Here is a 19,350-nt window from a genome sequence, read left to right on the forward strand (position 1 = left end):
TATTTCAGGTGGAGATCCCCAATATCCAAAAACAGAGGAAACACTTAGCCAAATTAGTCTTAGACATGGATTCTTCTAGAGCAAGGTAACTGGCTACATTGTTGTCAGCGGAGACGTCTCGCCACGTCTGTATCTAATCTTACATAGAATGTTATATTGTGTTGCTTTATTTCTCTTGCACTGATCATTCGTTGTCTTGTCCCATACTCTAGTCACCTCCAAAGCTGAGTTGTGATCTTCAGATCAGTATAGGACATTATATGCACCTTAAGGAGGTATCTTCATGTTATTAAAGTGATGTTATATGTCTAGGCCAGGGCTGTGATACTACAACTCCCAGCATGCTCCATTCACCTCTATGGGAGTTCCAAGTACAACAGAGCAAGTGTGCATGCTGGGAGTTGTAGTTGCTGTCCCCTGGCCTAGACATAGGCCACCAGTCCTCCAAGGGGTTCACTATTATACCCTGCATGTTGAATGGGGTCGTCTACAGGTCCCTAAACTCCCTGGTGGCCGGTGCTGCGGGTGTGCAGGAGTAACATAGAAGGGGCCGCAGCACTGGTGACTCTTCATTCTTAGGATGTGGGAGGATCTAGAGGTCAGAGCCCGACTGACCATAACTCGATGGCATTTCCTTTTCAGTGTCACAACACGTAGTAAAATGACTGGTCACCGCTGCCCCCTGCTGGCTCACTGTTTAAACATATTGGGTCAGTCTGATGGATTTGTGGCCAGTTGCATAGGGCACATCTGTCTTCAGGTTTTTGAATCTAGCACCAGGAATGGGGGCCCCATTTTTTGTCTCTGCTGTCCTAGGCCTTCTCCTCTGTGCATGGGATACATCATGGGGTCTGAATATATGGAAATGACTTACTTGACTATGGGATCCCTAGCTTATATAAGTAAGGGCCAGATTTCCCATTACGGCCTGACTTTTATGTAACACATATGAACAGCTCAGGCCCTGAGTGACTCACAGATGAGACAATAAAGCGCACGGAGACGCTGGCACTTCACTGCGGAGGTGAGTCACTCTGCTCAGAAGGAACCAAAGCATCTGAGATATTGCAGGCAGGAGAATAGTCAGGACACAATGGCTGAAATCAAAGCCTGGCAATTAGTGAGGTGAGGCTAGGGGGGTAATTAGTGCCGGGCTCATAGACATGGAGCGTTCAGGTTGTCACTGTTATTGAAGACTTGTCCCTTGTCATGTGCAGGTGGCAGCAATCTGCTAAGTCATCCGGGATCTCCAGCAACCTGCAACCCTCTGGAGCCAAGGCTGATGCACTCAGGGAAGAGATGGAAGAGGCGGCAAACCGTGTGGAGATCTGTAGGGTGGGCCTAGCAATATTCCTGATTTTTTTTGTCATGGTCTTTATATATGTAGTTTATATTCATCTATTCCTGTTGCAAAGGAAATGCACACGTACTGAATTTATGGTGGGCTTAGCTTATACACAGTGACTGATCTGAACAAAGCAGAGCTGCAGGGTAAAGCATGGGAAAATAAGCAGCAACCTGTACCTATGATGAGACAGGAGGTGGAGTTCAGATTGCTTCAGACTCCAATAGGCAATGGAAATCACATTCTTTTATTCTCTACTGCTTCTTGGAGATCAATCTCCATCGTTGTCTCTGAAGGGATAGTGTTTCACATACTGGGCAGTAGATAATGCAGGGTCAATGAGCACTAACTTACATATTTTAATGGAGGAAGCATGTAGGCAGCTGTAAAAAGAGGCAATATCTGTGAGAGAGGAGAGGAATCATGGGAGCTGTAGTCCACTTTACTCATCCATTGTCCGCAAACCCTAGCAGCCTGGAACCAACTGTGCTGCACAGCGCAGGGCAAGATAATGAAATGTATAATAGTTACCGCAAGCCTTAGCAGCCTGGAAACAACTGTGCTGCACAGTGCAGGGCAAGATAATGAAATGTATAATAGTTACCGCAAGCCTTAGCAGCCTGGAAACAACTGTGCTGCACAGAGCTGTGCAAGATAATGAAATGTATAATAGTTATCGCAAGCCTTAGCAGCCTGGAAACAACTGTGCTGCACAGCGCAGGGCAAGATAATGAAATGTATAATAGTTACCGCAAGCCTTAGCAGCCTGGAAACAACTGTGCTGCACAGCGCAGGGCAAGATAATGAAGATACATAATAGTTACCTGTAATTCATAATTGTGATACATGTTTTGAAAGCCCCAAACCTGATATGCATGTTACGTCTACCACGTTCATGGCTGTTCACGCCGCTGCCTATTAGACATGTCTTCTGTTTCCTTTAGGATCAGCTGTCGGCAGATATGTACAGCTTTGTGGCCAAAGAAATAGACTATGCAAACTACTTTCAGACGGTAAGCTGGTACCGCAAAGCTATAGGGCATGAGTATATAGCTAAGACTACACACAGGTATATACAGTATATAAGAATATGGTTGTGTCTCCTACAGCTAATAGAAGTACAGGCCGAATACCACAGGAAGTCTCTCGCTTTACTGCAAGCCGTACTGCCGCAGATCAAGGCTCAACAGGGTGCGTATTATAGATGTAACGGGGGGTTTGAGCAAAATATGGACCCAAGCACAAATTCATATCGAGCAGCGGCGAAAGTGCCTCAGTATCGGGACTCGAGACCATTTGGGGAAAATGTAGCACATCGTTCCCAAAAATTCAGATTTTGCAGTCACATATAAGGTTTAGTAGTTCTGCAAGTTACACCTTCTCTGCGTGGCCACAAGTCGCTATCCTTATGTTAAAGGTCCAGCGTGAGTGGAAGTAAAGTAACAGCTTCTAGCACAGTAATCTTATAGCCTCTCATAAGGATAGGTCATCAGCGTCACAATAGGAGGGGTACAACACCTGACACCCCTACTGATCAGCTCTTTCAAGAGGCTGCAGCATTGAATGAGCATTTCAGTCTCTTTGCTACTTACAGTGCACAGCGCCACTTGCCGCTTAGTGGCTGTGCTTGGTATTGCAGCTCAGCACCTTTCACTTGAATGGAACTGAGCAGGAGAAACACCCTGTAACGGATTAAAGTGACATCACAGACCTGTGACGTGGAAGCACTTGCCCAAGTGCACAGATTTTCTGTCTATACCTTTCTATATGGTAGACATATCTGGGTTTAACCCTTCGTTTTGCCCCACGAGCAATGTCTGTACATCTTTCTTGGAAATGGTTCTTCATTGTCCTTCTCCTTTCAGAGGCCTGGATTGAAAAGCCATCATTCGGGAAGCCCTTAGATGAACATCTGACAGTCAGCGGCCGGGAGATTGCTTTCCCCATCGAGGCCTGTGTCACTATGCTCCTGGAGTGTGGAATGCAGGAGGAGGTAGGACCGAGCCGTCGCCCTGATGTGCGCCATTTACAGCTGGGCCTGTTTACTGTAAACTAGACGCCAGCTGTTGTTATTCTCCTCTAGTATGGGGCCCATCGCACGCAGATCAGTAGCACCAAGGCCAAGGCATATGGACGTGTCACCTTAGAGGCGGCCTGTGACATCCTAAACCCTTTGCATCACATCCGTGCGCTCTAATAGAGTCTCACAGATATATATACATACTGTATATATAGTACTGAGTAAGGGTTCCCATATACAGAGGGTACATGGATATAGATTAATAGAAAGTGCAGGTGCTGACAGGGGATCGGCTAAACGGCAAATTTGTCCAAAACTCCCATTACGCAACTAAAGACCGCCATGTCACCCTGCAACGCATCCACCAATATAAGAGAATGGAGTCACACTGTGACCCTGACGGTGCTGCAGCTACGACTTCAAGTTGCAAAAAGCTAAAGGAGTTGCAGCTCAGCACCCTCAGGGTCACAGTGTGACTCCATTCTCGTATATTGGTAACAGATATATACAGTATATTGGTGACACATCGTTAGTCCTCATGGCCAAAGTCACCCAGTGTAGCCCTAGTCTAATCCGCTTGTGTTTACTTCAGGTCAATGCACCATGCACTAGCATCCTAATGCTGCAAATACTTTACTGGTCTAGAATTAAAGCAAGTCTTCTACTCCAATCACATCTAAGGCTGCATCAAAATTGCACAACTTTATCTTTTATGGGCTAAAGGATCTTGCGTCTTCTTCCAGTTCCCAGTTAGCACGGTGCATGTTGTACTGTAGTGCATTGTGGCAGATGCAGTGTTTGCACCGGACATTGGAATAGAAAAAGCGACATCTCCCACAATGCAGCGCAGCACAATTTAGTGCATTTGTTGGATGTCTAACATAAACAAGGTTTTATTGACAGCAAGCAGAGATCCTAAGAACGGTGCAGATAAGTATATTAGAAAGCTGCAGAGCTAGGAAGTTGCAGGAGCCCTGTTGTCAGCCTCCATATTTCCTCCTGTCACATCTGCTCACACGAGAACACGCTCTCTCGCCTCCCGATCCTTCACAGTTTATAAAACATACTTCCAAGTTAATTTAAGGTCAGAGGAAAAGGGAGAGGACAGGAATGGCAGAGCTTTGAAATCCCGCAGCTGGGACTCATTTCCACTTCCCGTGGGGTCGCTTGCATTCCTCGCAGCGCTTCACTATGTGCAAAATCTGTGACGAGGACATTACTGGTGAATGTGAACTGTAAGAGGAGAAGACGCCATACAGAGGAGATGACTGCACAGGCCCACGGCAAGTCACTCCACTCTAGCGCCACCTTATGGAAGGAGCACTCTGCAGATCAGTGTCTGTGACATTGACTGGGATTAAAGCCAAACCAGAACATCTCCTCCAAAAGGAAGGGGAACTCGACCGCAGGGTAATGGTTGGGGTAGGTGAGAGGTCAGAGTAGCATCCATAACCATCCCTCATATCATTATTACATGGTGCTAGCTACTTTTGGGTTCTACATCTTTGATTTAAAGGGGTTGCCTATGTTAAAGGGATCAGTTATTTTATTTCCAATGTGTACAAGTAGGGTGAGGAGGATTTATGTACCCTGCAAGTATATAGTATCTAGCACTTCTGCGTCATTGTCTTAGGCCTCATGCACAGGCCAAGGCTCTCCCGGTACAGAGTCAGATGCATCGGATCTGAGTGGAGCAGAACCCTCCTTTAAAGTCAGTGGAGGACGGATAGCACTCAGAAAACACTCAGATGTCATTCAGGTGTTTTCGGCTATAACATCGCCCCCTCGGCCTGGCCCTTGGTCGTGTACATGCCGCCTAACACTTGTCACCTCTGACTTCTCCAAGGACGGCTCTTCTACTCTGGTCCTCAAAATGGCCATTGATGGAGCAGCAGGTGACACAACCCCACCTAATACACCGCTCACTGCTGTGTCCTGGTGTGTCAGACTAAGGTACCTTGTACACCAGCAGTAGGGAACGTACGGCTCTCCAGCTGTTGCAAAACTACAACTCCCAGCATGCATACCTGCACTGCTGTTGTTGGAACTCCCATGGAAGTGAATGGAGCATGCTGGGAGTTGTAGTTTCACAGAAGCTGGAGAGCCGAAGGTTCCCTATCCCTGTTGTACACACTTGTTATCCAGATCTTCTCCAAGGACGGGTTTCCACTTATATCCTCAAAACATCCGCTGAAGCCTCGGCACAGGGTGTGTAACACGCTAAGCCTATGCTAGTTTCCTTGGTATAATATTTTCCTCTATTACAAGCCCTGATGTGTGAGGTCACAGGGGTCAGCGAGGTCAACTGCTGTGAAACTACAACTCCCAGCATGCACATGTTTCTCAAAACTCCCATAGAAGTGAATGGAACATGCTGGGAATTGTAGTTACACAACAGCGGACGTGCTGAAGGTTGCTGACCCCTGGAGCGGCCGCCTGTTCTGCTCCATTTTTGGGGTAGCCTATCAGAAACCTGGAGAGTAGTGTAGATATTGGCCATGAGGGGAGGAGACATGATGCAGGCACTGATGTACGGGGAGGTAACGTCCTGGTTCCCGCCATCAGTGGCGATTTATGGGCCAACCCAGATAATAATGTAGATAGAGTCCATGAGGAGATACTACAACTCCCAGCATGCTCCACAGATGTATAAGAGATATAGATGTGCCTGCTGATACTTGTAGTTTCACAGCCGTTCACGTGCTGACTGCAGGAACTAGTTTGGCGCCCTCTGAGCATGGTGCGGTGTGTAGGTTTTGTATTTTCCATGGGGCACCTTTTCAATCATTGTCTCCCATGGGTGTCTGGTTACGTTAGAGGGTATCCCATGTCCCCATTCATTGTTATTACCCCCGTGGCTGTAGCTAAATGTGTTCAGGTTCTGATCAGACTCCTTAGTGGTCATGTGACACCATCTTATGACTTCTGAGAAAATGGATAAGACGGTCACATGACTATAAATCCAGGCCGGACCTGGTGACACCATACAGCCCAGGACATACCGCCCTCCATTCCCACAGCAGGGTAGATTCATGTCACTTCACACCACGGACAGTGGCCCGTAAATTTACGTATTTTTGCAATACAAAGGGTAAACTTTGCAAATCTGGTGGCATAAAATGCTTCTAAATGAGCCGCCATGTAAGAGCGTGCAACCCCGTGAGGGCGCGGAAAGTGAAGAGGAGTTTAAGGCCTCAGATTCCGCCCCGTGTTGCGACCCAGTGCATGTCATGGTGGAGCGTTGTGTAGTCCGCCCGCTGGCTATTAGCAAGACAGGCCATGGTATTGCAGTATACTGGAGATGGCGGTATATACTGGTTGCTCTACCTGAGGACTTTAGGTAACGTATGGGGGGACTGGAGACGCAGATCCTTTATTCTAAGGCGGTGACCTGATTCCTCCCGTTGCTTTCTTTGCAGCAGTCTCCATTGCAGTTTGCAGGCATCGACCATAGTGCAGTGGCAGAGACTGGACGGAGAAGGACTATGCAGTAGATAGCGGCAGCCTAAAATATTGCTTTGTCTGTGTAACACGACCATTACTGCATCGCAAATGCATCGAATCAGCGGTTTAGGTGCAGACGTCGCTTGTGTCGCCCTTCGCTTGTTCTCGTTCTGGGTATAAAGAATCCTGTTCAGCGGTTTCTTGCTTGGATCTGTTTCTGGGACAGCTGGATGAGGACAAGCAAGAAGGCTCGCCAAAGGGGTTGTCACCCAGCTTTTCCATGCTCCAGCATGGCAAATATGATTAGTTATGATGTCCTCATATTACAATGCGATCATACTGAAGAAAAGCCGAAGATGTAACCGATGTCATTATATGTTCTCCGCCATGTGCATACTGTAACGCCTGTGCTCCTTGTCCTCTCTTGTCCTCCAGGGGTTGTTCCGAGTTGCCCCCTCAGCCTCCAAATTAAAGAAGTTGAAAGCTGCCCTGGACTGCTGTGTGGTGGACGTAGCCGAATACTCTGCTGACCCCCACGCTATTGCAGGTTAGACACCAATTGTGGCCGTGGTTTACAGTCCTGAGTGTAGCCCTGGATGATGGAGTCTGAGATGAGGAGGGAGCACTGCTTATTGCTGATATGCAAATGAGCTATTTGGAGCAACTAATGAGTTACGATCCCCAGTGCTCTAAAGATCTTATTTACATATTGACAGGAACAGTGACCTGAACCTGTCTGCAGGGCGGCGATGTGCTCGGTCTAGTCACAGACTCCAACCAAAGTTATTACTCCAGTGTATATCGCATATGTGTATTGTATATCTATATTGTATATGCAGTAACATTCCTGTTCATTATCCCACAGCTTGGCCTTGTTTTCAGGTTAGACTCCATTAAAGATTATACTATTTGTTTCAGGGGCATTGAAGTCTTATCTCCGGGAGCTTCCAGAACCCCTCATGACATTTGAACTTTATGAAGAATGGATCCAAGCTTCCAAGTGAGTTTAATATGTCTGCACCTTACCCCTCTCCAAAACTTACTGGAAATATACAATAATAATATCACAAAGTCTATATGATAAGTTGGTTCACTGTGTACATACATTACATTACTTATCCTGTATTACACCCCAGAGCTGTGCTCACTATTCTGCTGGTGCAGTCACTGTGTACATACATTACATTACTTATCCTGTATTATACTCCAGAGCTGCACTCACTGTTCTGCTGGTGCAGTCACTGTGTACATACATTACATTACTTATCCTGTATTATACTCCAGAGCTGCGCTCACTATTCTGCTGGTACAGTCACTGTATACATACATTACATTACTTATCCTGTATTATACTCCAGAGCTGCACTCACTATTCTGCTGGTACAGTCACTGTGTACATACATTACATTACTTATCCTGTATTATACTCCAGAGCTGCGCTCACTATTCTGCTGGTACAGTCACTGTGTACATACATTACATTACTTATCCTGTATTATATTCCAGAGCTGCGCTCACTATTCTGCTGGTGCAGTCACTGTGTACATACATTACATTACTTATCCTGTATTATACTCCAGAGCTGCGCTCACTATTCTGCTGGTACAGTCACTGTGTACATACATTACATTACTTATCCTGTATTATACTCCAGAGCTGCGCTCACTATTCTGCTGGTGCAGTCACTGTGTACATACATTACATTACTTATCCTGTATTATACTCCAGAGCTGCGCTCACTATTCTGCTGGTACAGTCACTGTGTACATACATTACATTACTTATCCTGTATTATACTCCAGAGCTGAGCTCACTATTCTGCTGGGGCAGTCACTGTGTACATACATTACATTACTTATCCTGTATTATACTCCAGAGCTGCGCTCACTATTCTGCTGGTGCAGTCACCGTGTACATACATTACATTACTTATCCTGTATTATACTCCAGAGCTGCGCTCACTATTCTGCTGGTACAGTCACCGTGTACATACATTACATTACTTATCCTGTATTATACTCCAGAGCTGCGCTCACTATTCTGCTGGTACAGTCACTGTGTACATACATTACATTACTTATCCTGTATTATACTCCAGAGCTGCACTCACTATTCTGCTGGTCCAGTCACTGTGTACATACATTACATTACTTATCCTGTATTATACTCCAGAGCTGCGCTCACTATTCGGCTGGTGCAGTCACTGTGTACATACATTACATTACTTATCCTGTATTATACTCCAGAGCTGCGCTCACTATTCTGCTGGTACAGTCACTGTGTACATACATTACATTACTTATCCTGTATTATACTCCAGAGCTGCGCTCACTATTCTGCTGGTACAGTCACTGTGTACATACATTACATTACTTATCCTGTATTATACTCCAGAGCTGCGCTCACTATTCTGCTGGTGCAGTCACTGTGTACATACATTACATTACTTATCCTGTATTATATCCCAGAGCTGCGCTCACTACTCTGCTGGTACAGTCACTGTGTACATACATTACATTACTTATCCTGTATTATACTCCAGAGCTGCGCTCACTATGCTGCTGGTGCAGTCACTGTGTACATACATTACATTACATATCCTGTATTATACTCCAGAGCTGCGCTCACTATTCTGCTGGTACAGTCACTGTGTACATACATTACATTACTTATCCTGTATTATACTCCAGAGCTGCGCTCACTATTCTGCTGGTACAGTCACTGTGTACATACATTACATTACTTATCCTGTATTATACTCCAGAGCTGCGCTCACTATTCTGCTGGTACAGTCACTATGTACATACATTACATTACTTATCCTGTATTATACTCCAGAGCTGCGCTCACTATTCTGCTGGTACAGTCACTGTGTACATACATTACATTACTTATCCTGTATTATACTCCAGAGCTGAGCTCACTATTCTGCTGGGGCAGTCACTGTGTACATACATTACATTACTTATCCTGTATTATACTCCAGAGCTGCGCTCACTATTCTGCTGGTGCAGTCACCGTGTACATACATTACATTACTTATCCTGTATTATACTCCAGAGCTGCGCTCACTATTCTGCTGGTACAGTCACCGTGTACATACATTACATTACTTATCCTGTATTATACTCCAGAGCTGCGCTCACTATTCTGCTGGTACAGTCACTGTGTACATACATTACATTACTTATTCTGTATTATACTCCAGAGCTGCACTCACTATTCTGCTGGTCCAGTCACTGTGTACATACATTACATTACTTATCCTGTATTATACTCCAGAGCTGCGCTCACTATTCGGCTGGTGCAGTCACTGTGTACATACATTACATTACTTATCCTGTATTATACTCCAGAGCTGCGCTCACTATTCTGCTGGTACAGTCACTGTGTACATACATTACATTACTTATCCTGTATTATACTCCAGAGCTGCGCTCACTATTCTGCTGGTACAGTCACTGTGTACATACATTACATTACTTATCCTGTATTATACTCCAGAGCTGCGCTCACTATTCTGCTGGTGCAGTCACTGTGTACATACATTACATTACTTATCCTGTATTATATCCCAGAGCTGCGCTCACTACTCTGCTGGTACAGTCACTGTGTACATACATTACATTACTTATCCTGTATTATACTCCAGAGCTGCGCTCACTATGCTGCTGGTGCAGTCACTGTGTACATACATTACATTACATATCCTGTATTATACTCCAGAGCTGCGCTCACTATTCTGCTGGTGCAGTCACTGTGTACATACATTACATTACTTATCCTGTATTATACTCCAGAGCTGCGCTCACTACTCTGCTGGTACAGTCACTGTGTACATACATTACATTACATATCCTGTATTATACTCCAGAGCTGCGCTCACTATTCTGCTGGTGCAGTCACTGTGTACATACATTACATTACTTATCCTGTATTATATCCCAGAGCTGCGCTCACTACTCTGCTGGTACAGTCACTGTGTACATACATTACATTACTTATCCTGTATTATACTCCAGAGCTGCGCTCACTATTCTGCTGGTACAGTCACTGTGTACATACATTACATTACTTATCCTGTATTATACTCCAGAGCTGCGCTCACTATTCTGCTGGTACAGTCACTGTGTACATACATTACATTACTTATCCTGTATTATACTCCAGAGCTGCGCTCACTATTCTGCTGGTACAGTCACTATGTACATACATTACATTACTTATCCTGTATTATACTCCAGAGCTGCACTCACTATTCTGCTGGTGCAGTCACTGTGTACATACATTACATTACTTATCCTGTATTATACTCCAGAGCTGCGCTCACTATTCTGCTGGTGCAGTCACTGTGTACATACATTACATTACTTATCCTGTATTATACTCCAGAGCTGCGCTCACTATTCTGCTCAGTGTATTATTGGAATACCTCATCTCCTCCTATGTACAGAATACCTCCCCAGTTTGTATATATAGAATAAGCTCTTTACACACGTTGACCAAACACATACAGCGTGCTATTCAAATACTATTCGTTCATCTCTAACTTCAATTGTAACTTCTTACAATTGAAGTTAGAGAAGTGCGAATACTATTTGAATAGCGCGATCCCATTGCAATGTATGGAAGCGGCCGGCGGCCACCGCTTAACTCCTCGCGTGCCGCCGCTTCAATCCATCAACCCCTGTCATTTTTTTTCCAGTATAAGAATTCTACCATTAAAAGAAGTTCTTTCCTCTGACCACATTGGAATAGCCTTAAAAAAGGCTATTTGTCTCCTACCTTTTGCCATAGCCAGCGCCGCCTTCTTCCTGAGCTGCGTCCGCCCCTTCTGTGTTGGCTTCTTTGGGCGTCATGGATGACACGTGCGCAGTCGGCTCTGGCTGCGAGAGCCTGTTAAAGCCGACTGCACATGCGTCATCCATGAGGCCCAAAGAAGACAACACAGAAGGGGCGGACGCAGCTCAGGAAGAAGGCGGCGCTGGCTATGGCAAAAGGTAGGAGACGAATAGCCTTTTTTAAGGCTATTCCAACGTGGTCAGAGGAAAGAACTTCTTTTAATGGTAGAATCCCTTTAACTCCTCGCGTGCCGAGCGCTTCCATTCATTTGAATGGAAGCGTGCCATTGAAATGAATAGAAGCGGCTGGCACGCGGGGGGTTAAGCGGCCGCCGGCAAAGTCGGCGTGCCGCCGCTTTCAATCACATATAAGGCACACCGGACAGCGCTGCGCCTTATAGTCCGGTGCTCCTTATATATGAACCTAGACAGGACTATAAGGCGCTCATGGGTAATGCGCCTTATAGTCCTTTTCTAGGTTCATATATAAGGCGCACCAGACTATAAGGCGCAGCGCTGTCCGATGCGCCTTATGTTTACTACGGTATGTCTTACTTTTACTTTTAGACATTTATTATGTCTTACTTTCGGGGTACGTCTTACATTAGCCCACCCCCCAAAAGTCCCACTACGTCTTACTATCGGGGAAACACGGTAACTATGAATCCTACAGTATTGTGATTGCAGCTCTGGAGTGTAATATAGTCTGTAGCAGCTCAGCTTGTTATGGAGATTAATTCTACTGAATGTATTGCCCGGTATTGGGTTGTGTCCGGTTCTCTGTACCCGCCATGCCTCTCTGACCCTGCACCCTTCATGTTCCTCTCACATTGGTCCGTTGGGACAATCATTCTTTTCCCTCCTTTCCCTGCGCAGTATCCAGGACCAGGACAAGAGGCTGCAGGCTTTGTGGAACGCTTGTGAGAAACTTCCGAAATCCAATTATAACAACTTCAAGTAAGTGCTCCAAGTTCTCATAGAGCCCTGTCCGCGCGGTATCGGCCGCCCTGCGCCTCCTGACTTCTAACTCTTCTATCTTGACCTTCGTTTTATTCCAGATACGTCATCAAGTTTCTGTCCAAGTTAACAGAATATCAGGACGCCAACAAGATGACTCCCAGCAATATGGCCATTGTGTTGGGGCCTAATCTTCTGTGGCCACAGGCAGAAGGGTCAGTGATTGGGATTTGGGACGCTCGCCTGAGATCTAGTGTCCGTGTTATTCTGCATTATTGTGGAAACTGTCAGCAAGCAGGTTTATTGCCCCGGATGGGTCTGTCTCTATCATCATTACCTTTATGGTTTTTGCATTGGTGATACATTTAGTTACCACCATGTGGCAGCTGCTTGCGCCCATAATTCCCCCCCCCCCCGCCATGTTGGGTCTGGGGCCATATGGTGTTGTGTTAGGGCAGTACTCCCATTCTCCGGAGTGGTTACGTCTATAACTTCTTTACCTTTCTCTTCTCCCCATGTAGCAATATCACTGAAATGATGACCACCGTGTCCTTACAGATTGTAGGGATCATTGAGCCTATAATCCAACATGCTGACTGGTTCTTCCCAGGCGGTGAGTGCTCGTGGTTAGAGCTCCGTGTCAGGCAGGTGTCTGTAAGCCCAAATGTTTGCCGTCTTCTTCATGCCGATACTTTTTTGTCAACAGAAATAGAGTTTAATGTGACGGGTAACTACGGCAGCCCCGTCCACACCAACCACAATGCCAACTACAGCTCCATGCCCTCTCCGGATATGGATCACTCCGACCGCAAGCAGCACGACCAGGCCCGGCGACCGCTCAGCGTGGCCACCGATAACATGATGCTGGAGTTCTACAAGAAGGATGGGTATAGCCATTTATTTCATTATGTTCAAATCTAAATGTTGCCCTGTCTCATAGGAACAAGACTATGTGGTTAGGGCTGTGTCTGTCAACATGCTTGTTGACTGTTTCCAGTGCCAGCTGGCAGAATGGTGATTCCAGCTCTGGGGTGTAATGCTGGATGTCATTGATCTCCACATTCCTGATCCCATTCCAGCTCTGATTGGTAACAATATAATTATACTCACGTCTATGAACCTTATGGAATGTTTTTGATACATTGTTACTGTATTGGGAATTCCATTGTCTTCCACTTTATGATGCCACCTACAGGCCAGACAGGATATTGCAGTTAGCAGAGGGAGAACTAGCTCTCTAGCGCCACTTATTACTCCTGACCTTAAAAGATGACATTTCGCCCTCTTCGCTGGCTCCCAACCTTTCTGCTCCACAGATTCTGGTGTCGTTGTAATTTTTTCTCTCCACCATTCCCATCATTTCTGTTAGTTTCAGCCCCATATATGCTAATTAGGCTAATGTCAGGTGGGAAGTCCTTCACTGTCTGCTCCATCCTAGGACCGCCCACTTGACTATAGAGACCTGGATGCTGACCTAGCACCACTTGCTCAGGAACGGCGGGGGCTAGAAACAAAATTGCAACTGTGCTAGAATCAGTGGGGCAGCTACTATTGAAGGATTCAAGGAGTTTGGAAGGTATCTATCTTACTAGGAGATCTGCCAGTATGAAGACGCCCTGACAATGAGCATGCAGATAGCTCTCTAGTGCCACCTATTGGAGGCTTCTTCCTGTAAGTCAATGTCCTGGTACAACTGCTGTCCAGAAAGTTGCACGAAATCTGCAATTGCAAGACGGCGCCCGGGCTCATTAATGCGCTGATTAACAAAGCCGTCAGGCGAGGACGGAGCTGAACTTTGCTTTCCTCTTTTCTGCAATCCCTTGCCAAGTATCGAGCGGCGTTCTGCTGGAAACATATGATCTCAGATCACCTACCGGGCGGATTGCGGCGGCTGGGTAGGCAGCCTGTAATAGGTCGTCTTGTTGCTAGGATGTTGTTTCATCTCTGAAGAAAAGTTTAGAGTTTATCAAGATGAAAAGCGAAGCGTCGGTGAATTACCCACCTCCCCTGTGGAGACGAGTGTTTCGCAGCAGTGTTTCAAGCGAGATGCTGGTGGGTGGCGGCTTACCATCGTGCCGATCGTTATTAGCAGAATGGCTACTGATTAGCTTATGCAGCCGGCCGTATAGGTGATGTCGTGTACGAGATGTCATCTGTACGGAGTACGGGTGTGTGGCAGCCAGATAATGCGTATATATAGAGAGAGAGTAGGGAGCGCAGCTCTGAAGCACAGACTGATGCCCTGATAAGTAAAATGGGTTTTTTGGGCTATTTCTTACCTTCTTCTCCCTGTAGGTGTGGCTTGCCTTTAACCCTACTGTGGCCATATGTACTTAAAGGGATCCTATCATTAGAATCCCTTTTTTTCCAACTAACACGTAGGAATAGCCTTAAGAAAGTCTATTCTCCTCCTACCTTTCGATGTCTTCTCCGCGCCGCCGTTCAGTAGATATTCCGTTTTCCATCTTTATGCAAATGAGTTCTCTCACAGCACTGGGGGTGGGCCTCAGCGCTCAAACAGCACCGGGAGCTTCCCCAATGCTACGACAGAACTCTCCAGCACCGTCTCCATCTTCTTCAGGTACTGGCCTCTACGCGTCGTCTTCCGGCCTGGCTTTCAATCTTTTACGCATGCGCACGTGCACCTGCGCGCAGCCATTTTTTTTGTGGCTGCTTACGCGAGCTCTTGCCCGCTGGCAGAGCCGATTGCGCATGCGTAGAAGATTGAAAGCCAGGCCGGAAGATGACGCATAGAGGTCGGTTCCTGAAGAAGATGGAGGTGGCGCTGGAGAGTTCTCTCGTAGCATTGGGGAAGCTCCCAGTGCTGTTTGAGCGCTGAGGCCCACCCCCAGTGCTGCGAGAGAACTCATTTGCATAAACACAGAAAACGGAATATCTACCAAACGGCGGTGCGGAGAAGACCTCTAAAGGGAGGAGAAGAATAGTCTTTCTTAAGGCTATTCCTACATGTTAGTTAGAAAAAATGAGATTCTAATGATAGGATCCCTTTAATGAGAACTTTTCACCAGCTCCACCTCTCTCCACCCTTCGGTAGGTGGCGCTCTACTGATTCCAGGGCACTTGGAATTTTTTCTTTAGCCCCCACCGTTCCCGAGCAATGATTTGTGTTCGTTGGGGGTTCTCTACTGTCTGGTGGGCGGGTCCCAGACTATCTACTCCACCCACATGATAGTAGACAGCCTAATTAGCATATTGGGTTCTAAAATGAACAGCACTGATTGCTTGGGGATGGTAGGGGCTAGAGAAAAAATTCCAAGTATGTCGGAATCGGTTGAGCGGCGTCTATTGAAGGAGGCAAGGCGTTGGAGGAGGTGGAGGTGGTGAAAGGTCCTCTGATACCTCTCCTTACGTCTTATCCATAAGGTGTCTTACAATCTGTACACACAGTTTTCTCTCCTGTGAATGGTTTTAGATTTGATCAGGAATAGAAGACACGGCCTCTTCCTTCCAGTAACAGCGCCACACCTGTCCATGGGTTGTGTCTGGTACTGCAGCTAAACTTCATTGCAAGTGGACTGCAATACCACATAGAACCTGTGAGTAGGAGTGGCACTATTCTGAAAAATGCAGCCATGTTTTTTTTTAATCCAAGATAATCCCTTTAAACCATCCCATAACCTCAAGACATTGGCAAGTAAATGGGTTGGTTCCCACGGTAATGCTCCACCTGTATATTTGGTCAGTAGCTCTGGTCTTACCATGTAAGCTGACATATAATATATAGATATCGTGCACATCATGTCCTTGTATCTTATACCCCACATCCCTCTGTCACCCCCTGCTGGTTCAGTGTCTACAAGACATTCTAGAATAGTTGTAGCGTTCACGCCGGGCTCTGTATACGGTAAGTATAGAATCTGCAGGATCCTCGTCTGATGTAGATCCAAATAACCTGGACATGAATTACTCTCCGCTAATCAATGCCGCCTCTTATTCCCCGTCCATGGCCCTGCCACACTGAAGACGGCCCCGTCCCTTCTGCCCCCAGCCCAGGCTAACGTTATTTGTGTTTTTGTCCATGCAGCCTTAGGAAAATTCAGAGGTAAGATGTATCTCCCAAACCGTGTGATGTGTGACCCCGATCTTGTCCATAGTCCCTCTGTCTTCAGTATGTGCATGTCTATGATACTACGTCTGACCTGTTCCATGGAGCACCTTTATCACTGTCTTGTGTGTCTGTGACCTCTCTCCCCGAAACCATCAAGACCACCATACTTCTTAGATGAACTGGTTCTACTTGTGGTGGCCTCCATCAACTGCTCAGGTGGAATCTACTGGCAGACTAAGGGCTGTCGTGAATGGCAGCCTGTATTCTGTCTATGGCAGCCTGTACTCTGTCTATAGCAGCCTGTACTCTGTATATGGCAGCCTGTACTCTATATATGGCAGCCTGTACTCTATATATGGCAGCCTGTACTCTGTATATGGCAGCCTGTACTCTGTATATGGCAGCCTGTACTCTATATATGGCAGCCTGTACTCTGTATATGGCAGCCTGTACTCTGTATATGGCAGCCTGTACTCTATTGTGAATGGCAGCCTGTACTCTGTCAATGGCAGCCTGTATTCTGTCTATGGCAGCCTGTACTCTGTATATGGCAGCCTGTACTCTGTATATGGCAGCCTGTACTCTGTCTATGGCAGCCTGTGTTCTGTCTATGGCAGCCTGTACTCTGTCAATGGCAGCCTTTACTCTATTGTGAATGGCAGCCTGTACTCTGTATATGGCAGCCTGTGCTCTGTTGTGTATGGCAGCCTGTACTCTATATATGGCAGCCTGTACTCTGTATATGGCAGCCTGTACTCTGTATATGGCAGCCTGTACTCTGTCAATGGCAGCCTGTACTCTGTCGATAGCAGCCTGTATTCTGTCGATGGCAGCCTGTACTCTGTATATGGCAGCCTGTACTCTGTCGATGGCAGCCTGTACTCTGTCAATGGCAGCCTGTACTCTGTCGATGGCAGCCTGTACTCTGTCAATGGCAGCCTGTACTCTGTATATGGCAGCCTGTACTCTGTCAATGGCAGCCTGTACTCTGTCTATAGCAGCCTGTACTCTGTATATGGCAGCCTGTACTCTATTGTGAATGGCAGCCTGTGTTCTGTCAATGGCAGCCTGTACTCTGTCTATAGCAGCCTGTACTCTGTATATGGCAGCCTGTACTCTATATATGGCAGCCTGTACTCTGTATATGGCAGCCTGTACTCTATATATGGCAGCCTGTACTCTGTATATGGCAGCCTGTACTCTGTATATGGCAGCCTGTACTCTGTCAATGGCAGCCTGTACTCTGTCAATGGCAGCCTGTACTCTGTCAATGGCAGCCTGTACTCTATATATGGCAGCCTGTACTCTGTCTATGGCAGCCTGTGTTCTGTCTATGGCAGCCTGTACTCTGTCAATGGCAGCCTTTACTCTATTGTGAATGGCAGCCTGTACTCTGTCGATGGCAGCCTGTACTCTGTATATGGCAGCCTGTGCTCTGTTGTGTATGGCAGCCTGTACTCTGTATATGGCAGCCTGTACTCTGTCAATGGCAGCCTGTGCTCTGTTGTGTATGGCAGCCTGTACTCTGTCGATGGCAGCCTGTATTCTGTCGATGGCAGCCTGTATTCTGTTGATGGCAGCCTGTACTCTGTATACGGCAGCCTGTACTCTGTCAATGGCAGCCTGTACTCTGTCAATGGCAGCCTGTACTCTGTATACGGCAGCCTGTACTCTGTATACGGCAGCCTGTACTCTGTCAATGGCAGCCTGTACTCTGTCAATGGCAGCCTGTACTCTGTATACGGCAGCCTGTACTCTGTATACGGCAGCCTGTACTCTGTATACGGCAGCCTGTACTCTGTCAATGGCAGCCTGTACTCTGTATACGGCAGCCTGTACTCTGTATACGGCAGCCTGTACTCTGTCAATGGCAGCCTGTACTCTGTATACGGCAGCCTGTACTCTGTCAATGGCAGCCTGTACTCTGTCAATGGCAGCCTGTATTCTGTTCATGACAAGATTCCCTGGAAACATTGAAGACGTTATGGCGACCTCCTATTGTTTCGACTTGGCCAAAACCACCACGACCTCTTGAGACAATTGAGGCCTCGCTGCGGCATTGTATTATATCCCCATCTGATATACTGACAAGGTGGTGTTTTGGTTTACTCTGGTTCTGGCCAGGTTACCCTTAGACAGTGGGGTCAGGATGAGCGCCCATGGAGGTAAATTTACACTTCAGACACCCCCCATATTGATATGAATGTGGACTTTCTGTGGATTTTGCCCCGGGTGAATCTGCAGCAGAATCGGTCCTATGGCTAGACATCCAGTCCAGGCACTTCATGGTAACCCAACGCTCTGGTTGGGGGTCGTGTAGACATTGACCTCTCACTGTTGTCTATAGTTGTTACTGAATTGTCTTTTTTGTGTGTTTTGTGTCTTTATTACCCCCCATTATGTCACACAATGTGTAGGGTTAATGTATCAGGAATCATTGGGTATAACACTCGCTCTCACTCCAGTTCCCGGCTATATAACTGATGAATAGCCGTATACACCGCCCCATTCTGACGCTATACAGGGGCTATAGGTGGCGGTCTATACCTCCGGCAGAGAGGGTGTGCTATGGCCGATGGCTCTCCGCTTCCAATACTGATGTATGTATTATGACTGTGATGTTTTAACCTTATTTTTGCTTCTGTTTGTCCTCCGTTCCCCTCCTATGGGGGGC

At 46.6% G+C, this 19,350-nt stretch overlaps 1 protein-coding gene across 5 annotated transcripts in view; it reads left to right on the top strand.

The window, feature by feature from the left end:
• ARHGAP44 (Rho GTPase activating protein 44) overlaps positions 1–19,350 on the top strand; it is a 141,350-nt gene that overhangs the window by 100,429 nt on the left and 21,571 nt on the right. For 4 of the 5 annotated variants that reach the window (XM_075279276.1, XM_075279278.1, XM_075279279.1 and 1 more), the window contains exons 6-17: positions 9–85; positions 1,218–1,335; positions 2,290–2,358; positions 2,455–2,536; positions 3,211–3,338; positions 7,245–7,356; positions 7,728–7,809; positions 12,527–12,607; positions 12,709–12,822; positions 13,129–13,220; positions 13,314–13,494; positions 16,653–16,670. In XM_075279276.1, the coding sequence (XP_075135377.1) occupies positions 9–85; positions 1,218–1,335; positions 2,290–2,358; positions 2,455–2,536; positions 3,211–3,338; positions 7,245–7,356; positions 7,728–7,809; positions 12,527–12,607; positions 12,709–12,822; positions 13,129–13,220; positions 13,314–13,494; positions 16,653–16,670 (1,154 nt within the window). The remainder of the gene's footprint in view (positions 1–8; positions 86–1,217; positions 1,336–2,289; positions 2,359–2,454; positions 2,537–3,210; positions 3,339–7,244; positions 7,357–7,727; positions 7,810–12,526; positions 12,608–12,708; positions 12,823–13,128; positions 13,221–13,313; positions 13,495–16,652; positions 16,671–19,350) is intronic. The other variant, XM_075279280.1, reaches the window with a different exon arrangement.

The sequence above is a fragment of the Leptodactylus fuscus genome, chromosome 6 (assembly GCF_031893055.1).
Source record: "Leptodactylus fuscus isolate aLepFus1 chromosome 6, aLepFus1.hap2, whole genome shotgun sequence".
In the NCBI taxonomy this organism is placed as follows: domain Eukaryota; kingdom Metazoa; phylum Chordata; class Amphibia; order Anura; family Leptodactylidae; genus Leptodactylus; species Leptodactylus fuscus.